This window comes from Labrus mixtus, chromosome 6 (genome assembly GCF_963584025.1).
Source record: "Labrus mixtus chromosome 6, fLabMix1.1, whole genome shotgun sequence".
NCBI classification, from domain to species: Eukaryota; Metazoa; Chordata; class Actinopteri; order Labriformes; family Labridae; genus Labrus; species Labrus mixtus.
The window spans coordinates 2410636-2430811 of NC_083617.1; the positions used below are offsets into that span (position 1 = coordinate 2410636).

The 20176-nt window shown below is 44.6% G+C and overlaps 3 protein-coding genes across 3 annotated transcripts; 2 read left to right on the plus strand and 1 right to left on the minus strand.

The window, feature by feature from the left end:
* The first annotated feature begins 1539 nt into the window (after positions 1-1539).
* LOC132975152 (zinc transporter ZIP9) lies at positions 1540-5676 on the plus strand. The gene is made up of 7 exons (XM_061039505.1): positions 1540-1652; positions 1866-1971; positions 2901-3065; positions 3159-3221; positions 4235-4320; positions 4408-4542; positions 4931-5676. Exons 1-7 carry the CDS (start codon positions 1557-1559, stop codon positions 5210-5212), a joined length of 933 nt encoding a protein of 310 aa, XP_060895488.1. The 5' UTR covers positions 1540-1556; the 3' UTR covers positions 5213-5676.
* A 4587-nt stretch (positions 5677-10263) lies between these two features.
* On the minus strand, positions 10264-12269 carry LOC132976017 (coiled-coil domain-containing protein 177). The gene is given in 2 exon segments (XM_061040963.1): positions 10264-10677; positions 10680-12269. Coding segments are annotated over 2 exon segments (1680 nt in total). The 5' UTR covers positions 11956-12269; the 3' UTR covers positions 10264-10273.
* Positions 12270-14276: 2007 nt separating this feature from the next.
* Positions 14277-19690, plus strand: nsmce4a (NSE4 homolog A, SMC5-SMC6 complex component). The gene is made up of 11 exons (XM_061039457.1): positions 14277-14338; positions 15201-15453; positions 15535-15615; positions 16633-16763; positions 16854-17002; positions 17785-17884; positions 18055-18145; positions 18242-18336; positions 19095-19143; positions 19243-19328; positions 19421-19690. The coding sequence occupies exons 2-11, from the start codon at positions 15243-15245 to the stop codon at positions 19484-19486; spliced, it is 1059 nt and encodes a 352-aa protein (XP_060895440.1). The 5' UTR covers positions 14277-14338; positions 15201-15242; the 3' UTR covers positions 19487-19690.
* The last annotated feature ends 486 nt before the right edge of the window (positions 19691-20176 follow it).

Sequence of the window (20176 nt, forward strand, 5' to 3'; positions counted from 1 at the left end):
TTCCTGAAGTGACCGCAGTTTATAAGAGAACTTACTTTGCTATACCATGCAGATGTCAATAAGGGACAGAAATGGGGCCTAATATTGAGCCCTGAGGAACCCCACTATTAATATCCATGCAAGATGGGTTACATAGTAAAATAACTTCTTAACCTATTCAGCACAACTTCTATGATACAATACCGCTTACATATGGCTAGAAATTATGTTGCATGCATTCTTTAGATGTATGAATACTCCATTTGCATTAAATTGTTTCATCAGCAGGCTATAATTTGTCATTTCTTCCATTAATTATGTTTGTGCGATGGATGTTGGGTCTGTTCCTGAAGTGACAGCAGTGCGGTGTCATCAGAGAACTCACTATACTTTACCATGCAGATGTAATTAAGGTACTGAAATGGGGCCGAATATTGAGCCTTGAGGAACTCCCCTATTCATTTCCATGCAAGATGGGTTACGTAGGCCAGAACTAAAATTAGAAAAAGTTTTTTAAAAATAACTTCTTAACCTATTAAAGGCTTTATATGCGATGCCTTTTGATCCAGCAGATGTCGCCCTTGAGCATCAGCATGAAACCAAAACAACTTGCGGTGCATTGTTGTGTTAGCATGCTAATGCTAGCGATCTTTATTATGCTTGTATCTTCACACTGCATGTAAATTTACCTGAAATGAGCGTGATCTAGAAACACAGTTAAGCAGTGAGTACAGTATGTTATTCTTCTTTTCTCTAGTCCCTCAATTAAACAACTTTTATACACGAGGGGAGGAGTCAGCCGGCCGTCCAGGCGATGTAAACAAAGTGAAGATAGGACTCTGAAAACTCTGAAAACATCACAGACAGTGGGACTCGGGTGTTACACCCATTGTAGACAGTCATGACTCACAGAGTTATTTTCAGAGGATATACTTGATTTCTACATTTAAGTGTGAAAAATCACATATAACAATACATCTTACATGTGGCTAAATATTATGTTTCAAATGTGTTCTTTAGATGTATGAATACCCCATGTGCATGCTTTCTTTTATCAGCAGGCTACAATTTGTACTTTCTTCCTTTAATTCAGTGAGTGTCATAGAAAGCCTGTTATGTGTAAAGTAACCTTAATCTTATCTTTATTATCTATCACTGGTTCCTTAAACTAAGATGTCTTCTTAGACTAACTGTCTAAACTAACTGTCATCATAGGAAATTGCCACATCAAAGTAAAAAAGTAAGTAAGTAAAGTAAGAAAGGAGGCAGGTGATTGGAGGGTCAGCGGTTCATTGGGGGCGGGCGGTGCAGTTCTCAGACTCAAACACTGGGTGCTGCTGGGGAGGGAGGTGCGAAGCTGCTGCTGCGGTGCAGAGAGGAGACGGAGGCGCGACGTGGAAAGGCAGAATGGTATTTACGCGTTTTGTAATCCAGCACATGAAGCCCAGTTCCAACACGGCACCGACCGGGCTGTCCGCTTTCAGGAGGATCTGACGCTGACATGTAGGAGAACGAGTCAACTTTTTTATGAAGAAGAAGAAGAAGAAGAAGAAGAAGAAGAAGACTAAGTGATCGTCATGGACGGAGGGTTAACTATCACTTTAATTTCTGTTGCGATGTTTATTGGCTGTTTTCTGCTTGGATTCATTCCGCTGTTATTCAAGCTGTCTGAGGTAAGTTTTACACGAGTTACAGATTTCACAAACAGACAATAAAAAATGACTTTAACTCTGTTTGGAATTTGTATATCTCCAGCCTCCTTTCACTCACTCATCGCTTTAATTGTTTTGTTTGTTGGCGCTGCATTATTTGTTTATCTCCATGACAGTCTGACGGATTCCTGCAGCTGTTTTGTCAGTAAAATAAATGTGTGTGTGTGTTTACAGAAAAGCCTGAAGTTCGTCTCCATCCTGGGGGCAGGACTCTTGTGTGGGACAGCCCTGGCCATAGTCATCCCTGAGGGAGTGAGTTTACTGGAAGAGTCATGGAGAGGTGAGCAGGGTGTACAAATATTATCATAACCTCCGAGTCCTGTCCTGTGTGCGTCCGTCTGGGAATCACACCTCTTCCTTATTTATTTTTCATGCATGCTGTTAATATAATCTCCTGTTAACTCCTGTGTTTCATCATGACACCAAAGTCCTTTTTTTTTATTTGTTCCTGAACAACATAACAAGAAAGCTTTTGGGTCGGGATCAAAAAGTCTCAAAGAGTTTGTGCTGCCTGGGAAGAAAAAACTTGTAACAAAAAGTCTGTGAAGAGGTTTTTAAACAGAAATCTGGGTCGGTTGTCTTATGGAGGAGCACACTTTATTGAACCGGCTTTTACTTGAATCATGCTTCAGAAGCATTTTCACCAACTTTATGGTAGATGGACCGGAGCTTGTATAACGCTTTTCTAGTCTTCTGACTACTCAAAGTGCAGGTCACACCTACACATTCACACACTGATGGCAGAGGCTGCTGTGGAAAGTGACCCTCAGAAATAACTAATCCATCCATACACATTTATGCTGACGAAGCAGCGAGAGCAACTTGGGGTTAAGTGTCTTGCCCAAGGAGGCATCAGACATGTGGCTGCAGGAGATGGGGATCGAACCCCGACCTCCCTGGTTGAGAGATGACCGACCACAAAATCTATTCGTTAGCATTCTGGGAGCCGAAAGAGGAGTGATTGGCTCACATTTGAATGTTCAGGTTAAAGGCCTGCTCATCAGAGTTCTGGACCGTCTGGACTCCATGAATAGATTTCTGGTGAATGCTGTTGAGATGAAGGCGTGTAAAACCGTCCTGTGATGATGAAGCACAGGAGGATGAAAGCAGACGCAGCGGTCTGTCGCTCTTTTGTGTGAATCTGATCAAACGCTCTCCTCGTCCTTCATCTCTCTCTCTCTCTCTCTCTCTCTCTCTCTCTCTCTGCAGCGTCCTCCTCCTCTGATGCGCCCTCCGATCCGAACTCCTCCGATAAAAACGTCACCTCCTCAGAAGAAGGCCCCCCGCCTCGCTTCTTCATCGGCGTCGCTTTAACTTTCGGATTCACCCTCATGTTTGTCGTGGATCAGATCGGCAATTACCTTTCCATGCGAGGTGAGACGGCAGAAGAACTCTTATTCCAGCTTCATCTGGCAGAACGCTGAAGATACTGTTTCATTAACAACATGTTGCAATTTGTCATTTCAGACCAATCAACTTGTAACCGCGTCGGCATCACGGCTACTTTGGGGCTGGTTATTCATGCTGCAGGTAAAAGTTTATTTGTATTCATAAGTGTTTGTTCAATGTACATAAGATACTTTAAGAAAGTCCCGGCTTTAGGCAGTGAAATTTCCCAACAAAGCGCTGGAGTTATTCATTAGCTCATGTGACTCGGCATGTGGTTTCTCGACTCTTTGACTCTTATGTTTTACAGGAGGTAATGTCTCTGAGCCTGGAGGCTTTAGCTCACTCTGGCAAAAAAAACAAAACATGACTTTTCAAACCCTGCAGCCATCAGATAGATTTACTCAACCTGGTGTTAAAGGTCACATAGTCTCCTCCTCTTCAACCAGTTTCACAAAGTCTCAGAGCTCCTCAAAACATGTGTGTGAAGTTTCTTGTTCTAAATCCACTCTGATCCTGTATTTGATCATGTCTATAAACCCCTCTATTTCCTCTATTTGGATTTGAACCCGAGCTGCCTGCTTGGAGAACGAGAGCCTCTGTACATGGGGTGGGCGCGCTAGCCACTGTGCTGCCGACGCCCCTCCCTCCCTCCCTCCCACTTCAAAAGTAGTTTTATTTTGGGTTGATCTATTCCATACAACGCTAGAAAATTCATAGTTTTTTGCAGTTTTAATATAAAAACATGTGAAGAAGTTGATGTAAAGAAAACACTTAATATTTGGAAAAAATGCACCAACATGTGTTTTAATAGGACTGTTCTCTGCATGTAGCTGAAGCTTCAGGTCACAAAGGCAGACATCTGTTGGATGCACACGTTTCACCTTTTCTTTGGGGTTTCACAAAAATGAAAACAAAGCTTTTTATATTTAGATTGTTCAGTTCTGAATAACGTTTAACATCCTCACTCCCACCTTAAAGTTGGATTAGTTTGTGTAGATCCATGATTGCATACAAGCCCAAAAAAAAACAATTTAATCTGTGGTTGTTGAATAACAACATGTGAAAAAGTCAGTGTTTAAAAAAGGCTGAAAGATGCTCATGTTTTGAATCATTCGATGTTAGAGACCTCTAACGAGTCTTTTCTCTGCATGTAGCTGATGGATTTGCTCTGGGTGCAGCAGTGTCCACAGGTCAAGTGTCGGTGCAGGTGATTGTGTTCTTTGCTGTAATTCTACACAAGGTGAGGAACAATTCAGCCACATATACAATGCTTCAGATCAGATGTGAGATTGAATGATAAGACCTGACTTTGTGCTCTTTCTCGTAGGCTCCTGCTGCTTTTGGTTTGGTCTCCTACCTGATGCACGCAGGTCTTGAAAAGAAATACATCCAGGGACATTTACTCGCCTTTTCTGCTGCAGCGCCTCTAGTCGCCATCCCCACTTACTTCATATTACACGCGGTAAGAGAGCTCCCATCAGACAGTGACTGTAGAGTCTAGAGCCTCTTTCACACATGCAATGCACCCCGGGGAATTTATCAACTTTTGCAGGTTTGACTGCCTGTATGACTGCCTGAGCTGATGTTTGAATGCAGCAGGTTATAGTTTTGAACTTTAACCACGACTGAAGTGGCCGCCTCATCCTCACCTAAACCAGACAGAGTATTGTGAGTTATGAGAGCGCATCTGACACTGATAATCTCCTACACGTGTGAATGTCAAGTTCATGAAAATATCAGAGCTTGAACTTCCTGAAATTGTCTAGAAAATGTCAGGAGTGCATGTGTGGGAAGAGCTTTAGTTCAGGCTTTGGTGTATTTTTTTGAATTTGGTGCTTTTGTGTCTGCAGTCTGGCAGCTCATCTCAGAACCAGCTCAGTGCGACAGGTGTGGGGATGCTCTTCTCAGCGGGGACGTTTCTCTACGTGGCCACCGTGCACGTCCTCCCCGAGGTCAGCAGCAGCAGCAGCGGAGCGGAGCACCCCCTCTCAGACCTCCCCCCCTCAGACCTCCAGCAGCAAACCGTTGCCGAGCCGCACAAGCATCGACACCTGGGGCTCTTAGAAAGCCTCACCCTCATCCTCGGGGTCGGCCTTCCCGTGGTGCTCGCTCTCGGCCTTCGTGACGACTGACAAAAGGAACACCAGAGCAAATAAGTGAAGTGAGGAGAGACTGAGCAGCCCACGCCTTGAAGGAACACTGTGAGCACTTAACACTGAACAGGGTTTGATTCCTGTACGGCTTTCCCAAAGTAGAAAACAAAAAAGCTGCGTTTACACCAAAAAATGACGAGGAACTGTGAGTCCGATTTCATTTTATTTCCGGGGACCAAAATGTTCCTCCAGCAGGTCGAAAGAACATGTGAAGACAAGGCAACTTAATGTGCTGCAAGTGAAAAGTTCACACCTGTTTGAAGAGGTCACACCCGTTTAATTTAAAACTGTCACAGCTGCAGAACTCATTACACATCGCCCAAAGAGCCCCAGTAGAGAAGCACAAACATGCATTCATACACCTGATTTATAACAAACGACTACCCCCAAAAGCTGGACTTTTTGCCGGGGTATAAAAAGTCCCAGTGACTGTATGAAGAGTGAGGGTACCTGCTGAGGAAATGCAGCACAAAGGTGCCGTGAAGGAGTTCCACTAGGAGTGTTCTGAGGACATCTTTTGTTCGTGTTTGTATGCGAGGGAATCTGATAGCTGATGTATTGTTCAATAGAATGAAAATCCATCTCAAGACTGACAAAAGACAGGTGTCAACTTGTTGCCAAGTTTGAGTTTAACAAACCCTCTATTTGTGCTTCGTCATGTCTAACAGGATGTGCCATGTGTAACAGTGAGATGACAGTAAGTGGATCAATTTACAGGAACAACCACTAAACCTGATACATCGTGTCACCCAGAAAATCAGGTTGTTCATTTTTAAAAGAATTCCTCTTTGTTTGCAGTCAGTAAAACAAATCCAGCAACTCTGAGTTGTTAAACTGTAGAAACTACGTCTGTGTTGAAATCTGCTGTGACAGAAACAGACAACACTGGACTTCTAAAGATGGTCTCTCCCATCTCAAATGTTTCACTGAGTTTATTTCATGTTTGCTGACTCCACCTGTTCCTCTCAGAGGGTTGTTAAGAGTTTGCAGAAGTTTACACGAGATAATAAAAACATTCCAGCTCTTGTTACGACCGTTGCTTCTTGTGTCTTTCTCTTTTTGTTTTTTCTCTCTCAGCACATTTTTTTCGTTGCAGAGGCAAAGTGTCCGATTGTTTATTCAATTTTAATGCATCTTGTGTCAGGTGGCGCCTGACCTAAACCAACTGCCCCGAAGGCCTGGGATGAGTATGCCAAGGAGAACCATGCCAAGTGTTACGCTGCATTCATGTGCTGCCTGAAATGTCGGAAAAATTAGTTTCCGAGTTGGAAAGCGCACCTGAACAAGTCAGAAGAACAACTCGGAAACTCTGGGAAGAATTTGTTGCCCGACTAGACGTCATATTCATCATCAACTTGGTGAAAAGATGTTTTGTTAATGGTAACAATCGAGTGGTCATCATTGTGAAAATCTTTGTTGCCTCATGTCACAAGCCAGACGATTTAAGATGAACATGTTGCATAATTTGAAATCAGTCAGAACTTGGCTCAGCTGATCTGTTTCTTTTCCTCCTGATTATAACAAAAATACTGGAAACAGCGATCAACATTTAGTTTAAACTCGAGACATTTCACACATGCTACCCTTCTTCATAGCAGCTATGTTGTTTGTTGTTGTTAAAGGTGACATATTCTCCTCCTCTTCTTCAGTGTAAATAAGTCTCCCTGTATTTGATCATGTCTATAAACCCTTCTATTTCAGCCCTGCTCAGAACAGGCTGTTTCTGTGTCTGTACCTTTAAATATGTGAATGAGCTGTGTCTGACCACGCCCCCTCTCTGGAAGGGCTTGGGTGGTCTCGGTGCTTTCTCGCTCCATGTCCTATTGTTTACGGTGAGAAGGCAGACTCAGAGGGCAGAACAAACACCTAGCTGTGGGAGTGTCACCCACATGGGGGAGGGGCTACTGCCCTTTGTGATGTCATGAAGGGAAAATCTCCAAACGGCCTGTTTGAGCACACATTTTCTGAAAAGTGGAGCAGGCAGAAGATGGAGAGGATGGACTTTTCTCATCATTGGGGGGTTTGTAAACAGACTAGAGACACATGTTAGAGTTAGAGGAACATGGAGAAGAGGATGTTGCATAACATATCGGAATTAAAGGAGTGTCAACGACCTCCAAACTCATAACCTCGGACTATCAGAGGAGCACATGAATGCAGCATTAATACAAAAAAATGCAAAACTGCAAAAACCTTAAAGTAATAATTTATTGAGCGATGATATAAAACATTCAGCAATGTAACATCCCTTTATTCTCTACACTACAGTCTGTAATCTTTGGTTCTGCTTGAATCCCATCGTAAACTTGAAACACTTCATCCAGTGAGACATGGTAACACATTAAGACACCGACTAAAATCAGAGGACAAGAAAAAAAACACACAACCTTCAGCTAAACATGAACCAACGATCCGAGCGTTGTTCAGATCGTGCACCTCGGCTCACCTTTAACCACTCTAAAGTGCCCCATCATTCCTCTCTTATCTCGACTCTGCTGCCTGCTCAGGTCAGAATCAAAACACTCATGTCAGCCAAACATCTGCAGAGGAACAAGTTAACCCTTTAAACTCTGGTTCTGCAGCAGCGCTCACCTGAACCTTCAACCTTCTGCCGGCTGAAAACTTAAGAGCGCTGTAACTTTTTTTATGGGATTATTATCTTGAAAGAAGGCAGCTACAAGGTCAACTCCTGCCTCTCTTATAACCTCTACAATTTAATTCTTAATTTATGAAATAAAATAAAAAAACAAATGGCACAATCTGAAGGACTCTTTCACTAAGGCATGATGTCAAAAGAATCTGTGACTTTGAGTCCTAACATTGGGTGAGCATATTTTCAAACCTCCAAATCGGGACACTTTAATCATTCCCTCATATCCACACAAAACTATTCACAGATCAGTGACCTGCACTGATCAAACAAGGTGGTAGTTAAAGATTTCCTCCTGAGCAGCTTGTTTAAGTTGTTTGTCTCACTGAAGCAGGTCGTAATAATACTACATCCAGCATGTAGGCTACCCTCTGTTTATGTCTGTTTCCTTATGGCTTTGTCTGAAAGTGGACACTTGCATTGTGTGCAAAAGGCATTATATTCTTTCCTAGTATTTCAAAGGAAGCTGTAACTCTCCTGGAAGCTCTTTGCAAAACGCTGACTTCATTTTTCAGTATGACGGCTCGCCTTCATGTTGTCACGTACCATTTTTGAAAGGCCCCAACATTCACCTCCCACCTGTCCCCAGGTACAAACACATCCACATACTTATACAAGTCAATGCAACATTCTTTGTTTCCTGATAAAATGGATGGTTACCCTGAGCAGCTATCAATGTGTCATTTATTGTCCTAACTTTCCTAAAGCCTGAGAGAGGAGGTGATGAGAGAGGAGGTGATGAGAGAGGAGGTGATGTCCTAAAGCCTGAGAGAGGAGGTGATGAGAGAGGAGGTGATGAGAGAGGAGGTGATGTCCTAAAGCCTGAGAGAGGAGGTGATGAGAGAGGAGGTGATGAGAGAGGAGGTGATGTCCTAAAGCCTGAGAGAGGAGGTGATGAGAGAGGAGGTGATGTCCTAAAGCCTGAGAGAGGAGGTGATGAGAGAGGAGGTGATGTCCTAAAGCCTGAGAGAGGAGGTGATGAGAGAGGAGGTGATGAGAGAGGAGGTGATGTCCTAAAGTCTGAGAGAGGAGGTGATGAGAGAGGAGGTGATGAGAGAGGAGGTGATGTCCTAAAGTCTGAGAGAGGAGGTGATGAGAGAGGAGGTGATGAGAGAGGAGGTGATGAGAGAGGAGGTGATGTCCTAAAGTCTGAGAGAGGAGGTGATGAGAGAGGAGGTGATGTCCTAAAGTCTGAGAGAGGAGGTGATGTCCTAAAGTCTGAGAGAGGAGGTGATGAGAGAGGAGGTGATGTCCTAAAGTCTGAGAGAGGAGGTGTTGTCCTAAAGTCTGAGAGAGGAGGTGATGAGAGAGGAGGTGATGTCCTAAAGCCTGAGAGAGGAGGTGATGTCCTAAAGTCTGAGAGAGGAGGTGATGAGAGAGGAGGTGATGTCCTAAAGTCTGAGAGAGGAGGTGTTGTCCTAAAGTCTGAGAGAGGAGGTGATGAGAGAGGAGGTGATGTCCTAAAGTCTGAGAGAGGAGGTGATGTCCTAAAGTCTGAGAGAGGAGGTGATGTCTTAAAGTCTGAGAGAGGAGGTGCTGAGAGAGGAGGTGATGAGAGAGGAGGTGCTGAGAGAGGAGGTGACGTCCTAAAGTCTGAGAGAGGAGGTGATGAGAGAGGAGGTGCTGAGAGAGGAGGTGATGAGAGAGGAGGTGCTGAGAGAGGAGGTGATGTCCTAAAGCCTGAGAGAGGAGGTGCTGAGAGAGGAGGTGATGAGAGAGGAGGTGCTGAGAGAGGAGGTGATGAGAGAGGAGGTGATGTCCTAAAGTCTGAGAGAGGAGGTGATGAGAGAGGAGGTGATGAGAGAGGAGGTGCTGAGAGAGGAGGTGATGAGAGAGGAGGTGATGAGAGAGGAGGTGATGAGAGAGGAGGTGATGTCCTAAAGCCTGAGAGAGGAGGTGATGAGAGAGGAGGTGATGTCCTAAAGCCTGAGAGAGGAGGTGATGAGAGAGGAGGTGATGAGAGAGGAGGTGATGAGAGAGGAGGTGCTGAGAGAGGAGGTGATGTCCTAAAGCCTGAGAGAGGAGGTGATGAGAGAGGAGGTGATGAGAGAGGAGGTGATGAGAGAGGAGGTGATGAGAGAGGAGGTGATGAGAGAGGAGGTGATGTCCTAAAGCCTGAGAGAGGAGGTGATGAGAGAGGAGGTGATGAGAGAGGAGGTGATGAGAGAGGAGGTGCTGAGAGAGGAGGTGATGAGAGAGGAGGTGATGTCCTAAAGTCTGAGAGAGGAGGTGATGAGAGAGGAGGTGCTGAGAGAGGAGGTGATGAGAGAGGAGGTGATGTCCTAAAGCCTGAGAGAGGAGGTGATGAGAGAGGAGGTGATGAGAGAGGAGGTGCTGAGAGAGGAGGTGCTGAGTCTGTCTGAGGTCGGGCTGGGAGTAAATCAAGTCTTTCATAGTTTCATGCGGCTCATGGAGGCGGCCAGCTGAGCCTCCAGAGCCATCCGGTCAAATGTCCGCCCGTGCGTCTGCTGCCTCACTCTCTCCCTCATGTGGAAGGAGGCGCGTGCCAGCCTGTTCGCCTCCTCCTGTATCTGCTCCCTCTGTCTCCGCAGCCTCTCCCTCCTCCACTCCTTCAGGAAGAGGCCGCTCTCTCTGACCCTCCTCGCCGCCTCCTCCTCCCTCTGGATGCTCTCCCTCAGCCGCTGGTGGCAGAGCTGCCTGCGCGTGTTGCGCTGCTGCGTCTGCAGGGCTCGCACGCGGCTCCGGGCGGCGGCGTGCAGGGCGGCTCTCTCTGTGCGCCGCTGGCTCAGCTGCACCAGGACCTGCTTGTGCGTGAGCTCCTGGACGCTCCGCACTCCGTCAGACGCGCCCTCCGGATCTGCTCCTCCTCCCGGGCCGCCCGCTCCTTCAGCTCCCTCAGCCGGGCGTCCGCGACCCGGGCGCGTTTCTCGCAGGAGCGCTGCAGCTTCCTCTCGAGGGCGCTCCTCATCAGCTCCTCCTCTTCCTCCACCTGCTGCTCCACCCGCTGCTTGAGGAGAACATGTCGAAGCAGCTCCATGCGATTCCCCTCCTGCAGCCTCGTCCTCTCCCTCTTCTCCTGCAGCACTCTGCTCCTCCTGGCCTTGTGCTCCTTCTCCGCCGCAACCTGCCTCTCCCTCTCTCGCTGCCTCTTCTCCACCTCCTCTCTCTCTTTCAGCGACTTCTCCTGGTAGCGTTTGCGCCCCTCTGCCTCTCTCTGCGCGGCCTCCATCTTCTGCCTCCGCTGCGCCTCCACCTCCTCCTTCAGAATCCTCCATTTGTCTTCCTGCAGCAGCACCTCCTGCTTCAGTTGTCCCATCTTCTCCTCCTCCCGGATCTCCCTCAGTTTCCTGCGCACCTCCAGCTCCTCGTTCCAGCGTCTCATACTCTGCCTCAGTTTCCTCCTCCTCTTCTTCTCCGCCTGGGCTCGCTCGGCCTCCTCCCGCCTCCGGGCCTCCTCGCGCTCCTGCTCCTCCTGCAGAGAGAGCTTCAGACCGGCTTCCTCCTCCTCGTGCTTCACCAGCATGAGAGCGGCTATCTTGCGGTCTCTCTCGGGCAGAGTCACACACATCTCCTTGTTGATGTCTTTGGTGAGCTTCTCCAGTTTCCTCTCCGTCTTCGGGGAGTGTCTGAGGTCTCCCAGGCTGAAGCTGCACACGGTGCTCCGGTCTCTGTGGGAGTTACAGGGCGATCTGCTTTTCACACTTTTCCCTTTTAAACACAGATCTGCATACGGGACGGGCTCTGCTGAAAGTCTGTCCTTTACCTCTTCCTTCGCTGCCAGGCCTGACACCTTAGAGCCGCGTGGCCACCTGCTCCCGGCCTCCCGGATAATCCTCTCCCTCTCCTCCCGGCACATTTGTAAAAGCTTGGTCCTCTCCTTTTCGTAGGACTCGTGCATGACTCTCACCGCCTCAAAGGGCGCGTCCTGCTGCTCGGCTATTAACTCGTTGAGCGATTTGATTAAAAGAGCAACGGGTTTGATGCCCAGCCGTGCGCAGGACTCCAAAGAGCGGGGGCTCGTTAAAACACAGCGACTCATCTCCGCCTCGGCCGAGTCAAAGTTGTTCAGGTCCAAGCGGAGCCCGGGGGGAGTGGACCTATTCTCCTCCATGGTTAAAAAAACCCCCCTGAGGAACTCACCCGGGTTGGGTTTGGGTTCCAGGCCCTTAGCGTCGCTCCTGCTCCTCTGCTCCCGTCCTGCACATTGTTTGGACTCCTCCTCAGCCCAGAGAGGTCATGGAGGGATTAACTGCGGATTTTCCAGACAGCTCTTCACCTCAGCTGTAAGAAAGGACAGACAGACTTACTCTCAACACTTGGACTCTGTTTATTAATTAAACCCAAGAGGAAATGTTAAATATTTACCAGCAAATTCAAAATATATATAATAATATAATAAAATTCTTACTTGGGCTGTTTGTTTATTTTTATGTTTTTAGCCAAAAATGACTCATGATGGACTTGGACTTGTGTACGGGTTTGTGTGAGGAGCTGAAACAAAAAAATTAAATAAAAACAATAAAAATAAACATTTATCAGGTATATGGAAGAGGAAATGATGTTTTGTTGCAACACTGGGTGGATATTAGGATTGTAAATAAACTGGGATTTTTATTTATTTGTTTATTTATTTACGGTGGCAAATAAAGTGGGGATACTTGTTTGTATATAACATAAAAATGTAAATAAATTTGAGAATGTGTTGAAATAAATTATTGGAGGACGTTTTTATTATCTTATTTAAATGTTTGGTCGGAAGAGGTCATTCTTTCATTCATAATAACTGAAAAAGTAGGGCCTTCTTACAGCAATTTAATTAGCCTATCTTAAAGCATGAAATAAATACACTGTCCATGATACGAATAAAGATTATCCTATTTTACCATATTCTGCCTAATTTGGATATTTACACCATAACGTATTCTGAAAATACATTTAAAAAAATACCTCAAACGTTACAAGTTAAAGTTTCAACGTTTCCCTTATTTTGAGATTAAACGTGTTGAGTTCACCCACGATGGACTGTAAATACGAGTTCATCAGCTGACAGTGAAGACGCTCTCTGGTAACCATGGTAACACACCAACGATTCGAATAAAGAGCCTCAGATTCACAGCTTTCTTTTTGAGCAGTGCGCCCTCTGCCGGTGAGCGTCATCCTTGGCGGACCGTCTCCGTCGCTGACGTAATCTGCGTCCGACGGTCACCGAAGTTGGTTTCTTATTCGTTAGACATTCAGAAATTTGGATTAGATTTGTAATTTTAACCCAAATTAAAATGTCTTAACTTTTTTACACTTTCATGTGTAAAAAAGGTTTTTTATTAATAAACCCATTTCTATTTTAAGTATTCACATTTATATTTCTGTTGCCAGTACAGGAAACTAAGTGACTGAAAATATGTGATTTTTTTTTAAACTTTTTTTTTTACATTTTAATCGATTACTTAAATTAAAAAATAACTTGTAATAATCACTTCTATTCTGTAACAGCGTATTATTTTAGCCTGAGAGAACACAGAAATTCACCCGTACCACAAATATTTATTCGAAAATCATAGGCCTACCTACCCAAAGCCTCTCACAGCTCAACTACAGAACACTCACTGCAGCCCAGGACCCCTCTCACCCTCTCACCCTCTCACCCTCTCTTTTCTTTTCTGCCATCGGGTCAGAGAAACAGAACCCTGACCTGGAAGATTATACGCTTCAAAAAGAGCTTTGTCCCCTCAGCGATTGAAGCCCTTAACAAGCTTCGACGCTGACTGGCCCCTTCTTTGTTATGTGTTTTCTAACTGCTGTTATATGTTTTCTTCATGTGTACCAACCGTGCAAAGCTTTGAGAAACTTCCCCATGGGGTTACAATAAAGTATTGTATTGTTGTTTACAATTTAAAGGCAGGGTCAGTAATTTTCTAAAACTAACGTCATCTTGAAAGTAGCATTCCCTCTGTGCCCCTTCAAAAGCCACGCCCCTCACTTACTTGGTCCAGAAGCAGAGCTGCTTTGAGTGTGGGGGCGAGTGTATACATTGGGGTAGAGAGTGAGCAGGGAGACAGGGAGACGTGTGATTGGTTCATCAGATTGGTACCTCGTGGCAGACATTGGTGGAAGTTTTTACAGGCTTACAACTGATACAGATGATGGATTTTCTTCATTCATTTTTCAGAGAACAGGAGTTATTAATTTCTGTCAGGACCTAAAGACAATTTCAACCAAAATCTTTAAAAAAAAAAGTGGATCTGGAGGAAATATACATAAACATGCCTTTAATTGATTATTTAATTTAAAATAATTAGTGTGTATGATTTCTAAAAATATTATCATGTGTTATTGTATCCATCCTCATCATTATTATTATTATTATTATAAATATATATATATTATATTCTGTTTTGATGTTCATTCTGCTCAGGCAGGAAGCACCAACATCAAACCAACTTCATCGTCATCAGCGTCGATGAATTGCTAAAGCGCGCCTTCCGTCTGCTACACAGGTACGTTGTAGTTACATAAAGAAACAGAAATAGGTTTTGTTTAACAACAACAATAACAGGAGCATGTCGAGGGTTTACTCTTAGTGTTATCTTTGCTTTAGCAGACGAGTCATAAGTTTTAACGGTCTCGACTGTCGCTAAATCAACTGATTTTCTAGCTAAACTCGACCAACGTTTGCTCCGATCAAAGATGAAACCGACTGAGGCTAGATGGTAAATGTTCAGTACTTCCGTGTTCGTTTCTGCCGGTTGCTCGACCAACGTTTGCATCTCGTTTAACTTGTAGTTTACAGAGATTTGTAGTCTTTTAACATAAAAGCTGTTGTATAAAATATGAATATTAAACACGGACTAGTTTGTCGTTATGTACGTACTCTTTAGAATTATGTTAAAGTTATAATGTTTTTTTAACGTAATGTATTATGTACTACTTTGTGTGGCATTCACGTGCTCCTCAGATGCTCGGAGTTTCCACTTCTTAACGTCTTCCCGTTGTTTTGATATTCAGAACATTAATAAATCTGATTTTAAATGAGAAGCCTTTATAATTTATAACACGTAGATTCAATATCGGTGAAATTTCTTGACATCATTAAAAAGTATTCGAGGGGAATGTGATCCAAATCCAGAAGGTCGTCCGTTTATCCGATTGGCCTTTAAACAATACGCGAATTCCTTGAAAGTGATCTAGAGCGGCGGATTACTCTCTTGAACTGTCCATCATCTTTGGCTCAATTTGAGTAAAACGGCTATGTTTAGTTCACGTTTCAAATAAAATCAAAATAATTGAATACAGAAAGATTATAAACATTCAGTCACCGGAGGGCACGTTGTTTACGTTGGATTGTGCACTTGAACGCAGCTCATCCCCACAAACGGTGAGCTTAACTGACTTCCGGTCAAGATGAAGAGAGCAAGAGGCGCCGGGGATGACGAGCAGCCTCCCCGACAGAATGGCTCCACCAGCCGGAGGAAAGGCGACCCAGAACCGGTCAGTAACGGGGACGGCGGTGAGTCGGCCTTCGACCCCGGGGACCTCCAGGATGAGGACAACGACCCGGGACTGAGGAGGGAAATCCGGAGCAAATACAGAGACCTCATCAACACAATACAACGTGAGTGAGAGACACAGAGGGGCAGCTGATGTTTTTGTTTTTGTTTATTTGTTGACAGATATTTCCTTCCTGTGTTTACAGAAAACAGAGAGGATATGGTGAGTCTCTCCAACAACAAGCTCACTGAAGTTTTAGAAGAGGCAAACAAACTTTTTAAAGATGGTAAGTGTCAAACAAGTTTTTTTTTTTTTTCTGCAGAATTTTGTTTTTTTTCTGCCCAGATGAACGACTACGTTTACATTCACACCAGATTCATATTAACGTCCATATTCTGGTTAAGGCAATATTCAGAAAAAGGTGTTTACATGCTCCGCAGAGTGCTGATCTACTGGAATATTCCCGTTTACATGTTAATCAGCATATTCAGAATAAACCGTAGTAGTAGCGTCATGACAAGACGTCATCTAGGGGCGTTCTTTTCCCACGCACTGTATTGGCATTTCCACCAAATAGTCCAAGATGCTTCTGCGATACACTGTGTAACATTCTCATTCTCCATCAAAGTGTGACTGGAACACTCGCTCTCATTCACCTCCTCAGCCGTGGCCGACGAGAACGCAAAAGGAAATGGTAAACGGAGCTCTACGCGTTACGCCATGGATACCAACCAGAGCCCCGCGGAGACTCACAGCGAGGACGGGTGGGAGCGAGTAGTAGTCGTTGTAAATTTGTCTCCTCCTCGCACCAAAAGTGTAACGTCTTTTGCGTGTTTCTCGCCACGTTGAACATGAGCAGAAGTAAACAAATCCTTGAAGTAGCATATCCCGACTAACGCGTTTACATGACCCAATATTCAGGTTGATACAGACATACACCAGGGGTCTTATTCAGGTTTTTAATAATCGGAAAATGAGCTTAATCGAGTTATGACAATTGGAATAAAGTGTTGACATGACTCATACGCAATCAGAATATTGTCATTATTCCGATTAGTACAGGAATATGATGTGCATGTAAACGTAGTCAATGATCGATCAAAACACTTACGCCTGAAGATTTACAGAAAACTGTAACACCTTTATGTTTGCATATTTTGATTTTGTCATCTTATTGACATACGATGTTTCTTAATACGTGTTGTAATCAGAGAAGCAGCTCATTTCTGAATGGCGTGCAGTCGTCTTCATCGTGCAGCTGCAACATCTTCCTCTCTCTGATTTCCTCGCTTTTCCCCGGCAGTGCGGCAGGCGAGAGAAGCGGCGCTGGATGCTCAGCTCCTCGTCGTGGCCACAGACCTCGGGAAGGAGAAAGCCAGCATGCTGTTTTCCGAGGGCACAGCGTTCGATCCCGCTGTTTATGCTGAGCACCTTGTGAGAGAGATAACGTTGTTTGTAACAAGGGTTTGAAGGCTTGTGGCTTTGCACAGATTGTAAAGAGGCTCTCTCTGTTTTCTCTCGCAGTTATCCTTCATGGGTCTGAACCGGCTTGAAGACGCGGATGACGAGCAGCAGAACGGCGGTGTCGATGGATACCTGCCTCAGGACGCCTGGCACAGACTCTCCAGGAGAGCAGAGTGCTGTTTCAGGACGGCGCCCTCCTTCCACTTCATGTGAGTGCGTCAGTGTGTGTTGATGCTTTCTACAATTCTACAATTCACTTAGCAGACGCTTTTATCGAAAGTGACGTACATCAGAGAGTAAGAACAACACAAGCAAGGAGAGAGAGAGAGGAGGGAACAATGTCAGTAAGAGCAAACGATCAGCTTTGAGTCTGATTGGACACACAGGTGCTGACAGGAAGTGACCAGAGGCAAAGCACAACATTGAGGGCAGTTCTTGAGAGCTCTAATCAGTATAGAAACCATCTTATAAGTCGACGTTATCAAACAAAAACCATCGTCATTACCATCATCATCATCAATAATATGGAGACCATCATCATTAAGTTAGTAGGTATTCATGAAAGAGCTGGGTCTTTAGCTTTTTCTTAAAGGTGCAGAGGGACTCTGCAGATCACATGGAGTTTGGAAGTTCATTCCACCACCGGGGGGCGACAGAGGGTTCATGAAGCAAAGGCAGACCGATCATTTTTCATTTCACCAACAGTGTTTAGGGTCTTTTGAATAAGTCGGCCATGTTTTTACCTTCAAGCTGCACCAAACCTTTGATTTCTGGTTGATCAATAAATGGTGACATTTTTTAAGTATAAAAAGTTTTTTTTTACCGTTCTAGGTTGATTATTATTTAACTTTGTATCTATTTGCATACTATCTTCTTGCATAATAAAAAACTAATTCTTAGTAATATAATATCTTATTGCATCTTTGGGTTTCTGGATTTGATTGCTGCAGCTCATCTGGGTTTTTTTCTGTCTTTTTTTCCTTCCTTTCAGGAGGGGCTCGTTCCACGCGGAGCCGCCTCCCCCAAAGCAAAGGATAGAGCGGCAGAGAAAGGCACCGGGCAAGGAGGCGAAGAGAATCATGCCGACGCAGGTAGATGACGTCACACTCTCATGGCTCCAGTTCTCTTCGTCTCTCTGCTAACACACTCTGAGTCTGATCATTAATCAACATGATGTATCATCTATCTTTCAAACATATCTAGTTGCTTTTTAAATAACAGAAAACAGATGATGTAATGACGTCGGTGTGTTCCCTCTCAGCTGAAGAAGATGGAGGATTCTCATCAGGACGCGACGGTGAAAGAAGTGGAAAGGATCCTGGCTTACCTGAAGGGTTATCACCAAGACGACCGTGAGTTTTAAAGTCGACGTCTTGGACTTCAACAGTTTAACATCCTGTTATTATTATTATTGTTGTTTTTTTAATGTGTTTGTGTTTCTACCACAGCGACGACCCCGATATCGTATTACGAGTTTGTCATCGACCCCAACTCCTTCTCCCGGACGGTGGAGAACATTTTCCACACGTCTTTTCTCGTCAGGGTGAGTCAATGCACAGTGTGTTACCATGACGACAGCATTTAAAACTTCGATATGATACAGGTTAAAAATAGATTCATATTTCAATGCTACGTGTAGTTAAACAGAATGTGAACTAAAGAGAGGAGAAGAACAGGAAACATGCAGCAGCAGGTTGATTAGAGCACGGAGATGGTAGAGGTGGCGTGCAGACAGTCTATGGTCGTGCAGTGATCACAGGGAATAAAGGTCACCACCCCCTCCCACTGGCTCCTCCCACTGGCTCCAGGTGAATTCTCCTGATTATATCCTGCTGCGTTCTCACATCAGATCACTCTGACTTTCTGCAGAATAAATACGAGGAGGCTGGAGGAGAAACATTCAGCTGTTTGTGGTCACACATGACGCTCAAACTGGAAATATCAGGAGTTTTTTTGGAGTTTTCTGCATGTGTGAAAGCCCTAATTGATACCTGATCACTTGCCTTGAAACGTCTGAACTGGTGTCTTACAGCAGAGTAGTCTCACAGAATCCTCTTAGAGAAATGATCATAGCAGAGATGCTGCGCTGCACGAGAAAGGTGGAGAGTATATTCCACACTTTGAGGCATTTTTCAGGTGGGACATTGATTGAAGGGAATAGATTTAGCACCGCCATCCACTGAAGCTAATCCACTGTGTAAGCTAAAGTACCTCATAGTCATTCAACCCCGACTCCAAAAAGACTGAAGAGCTGCCCTCTGGTGGCGGTCAGCAGGTATTACAGTGCTGTTTGTGTTGCAGGACGGATTGGCCCGGATGTATCTGGATGAAGCCAAATTACCGAGTATAGGTGAGGATACTCTTTGTGTGTGTTTTCTTTTTTTTTCTTGAAAGAGAAAAAGTCTTAAATCCAATTATTGATCCACCGTTTTTTTGTTTTGTGACTCAGCGCCTGTGGAGGAGGACGAGGTGGAAGCTGGAGGATCGTGCGCCCGTAAACAGGGCCTCGTCTCAATCAACCAAAAGATCTGGAAGGTGAGCAGAACGCAGACGACGACTTCATCGACTAAACCGACGACAGAACGATCTTCATGTGTGTAATGAGTGTCTTTTCCTCTTTCTCCCAGGAGCTCATCAACGCCTTCGAGATCACAGAGACGATGATTCAGCCTCCCAGCACGCAGGACGAGTGAAGATCCCGTCACGCGCACGTTGTTTTTAAAAGGTGTAACCCTGTTTATTTTAATTTTATGTGAATGACATGTCCGAACTGTTGGAAACACAAAAAAGCGATGTCCAACTTCGAACGCAGAACATCGAGTGATTCAGATTTTAATTTTTATTAATTTTTTTTACTGTTTTTAAAAGTTTAAATAATAAAAGAAAACAAAGAGGAATGGGTGTCGTTTCCATTATTTTTTCTGATATACGAGGCGACGCCAGCGAGCTAGTTCAGGCAGTCGCCTCGAGCTGCACGTGTCATTCTCAACACTCACCTGACGACACCTGCTTCAAATGTTTATATAGACCAAGGTTTCCTCCTGAGATGTCGAGCAGCAGAATTTTAAAGATGCAGAAATTAAAATTTTAGGGTAAAAACAAGCAACAACCTCCAGTGTTGAAAAATGAAGCCAATGAAGCAGAAGTGCAAAATCCTGCAGTTCCTGGAGTGTCCACTAGAGGCTGGCTGCAGAAACACAGGAAGTCACATACACACCCATTCTAAAAAGCCTGTTTTTACAGCAGAGATTAACATGTTTACAGCCTGGTTCAAAAAACCAAGCAGGTGTGATTAGCTCATGTCTCGATGGACACACACTGTACGGGGGGGTGAATGTTTTGATGACTCATCAGTTTTGATTTGATGAAGGATAAGAGTTATT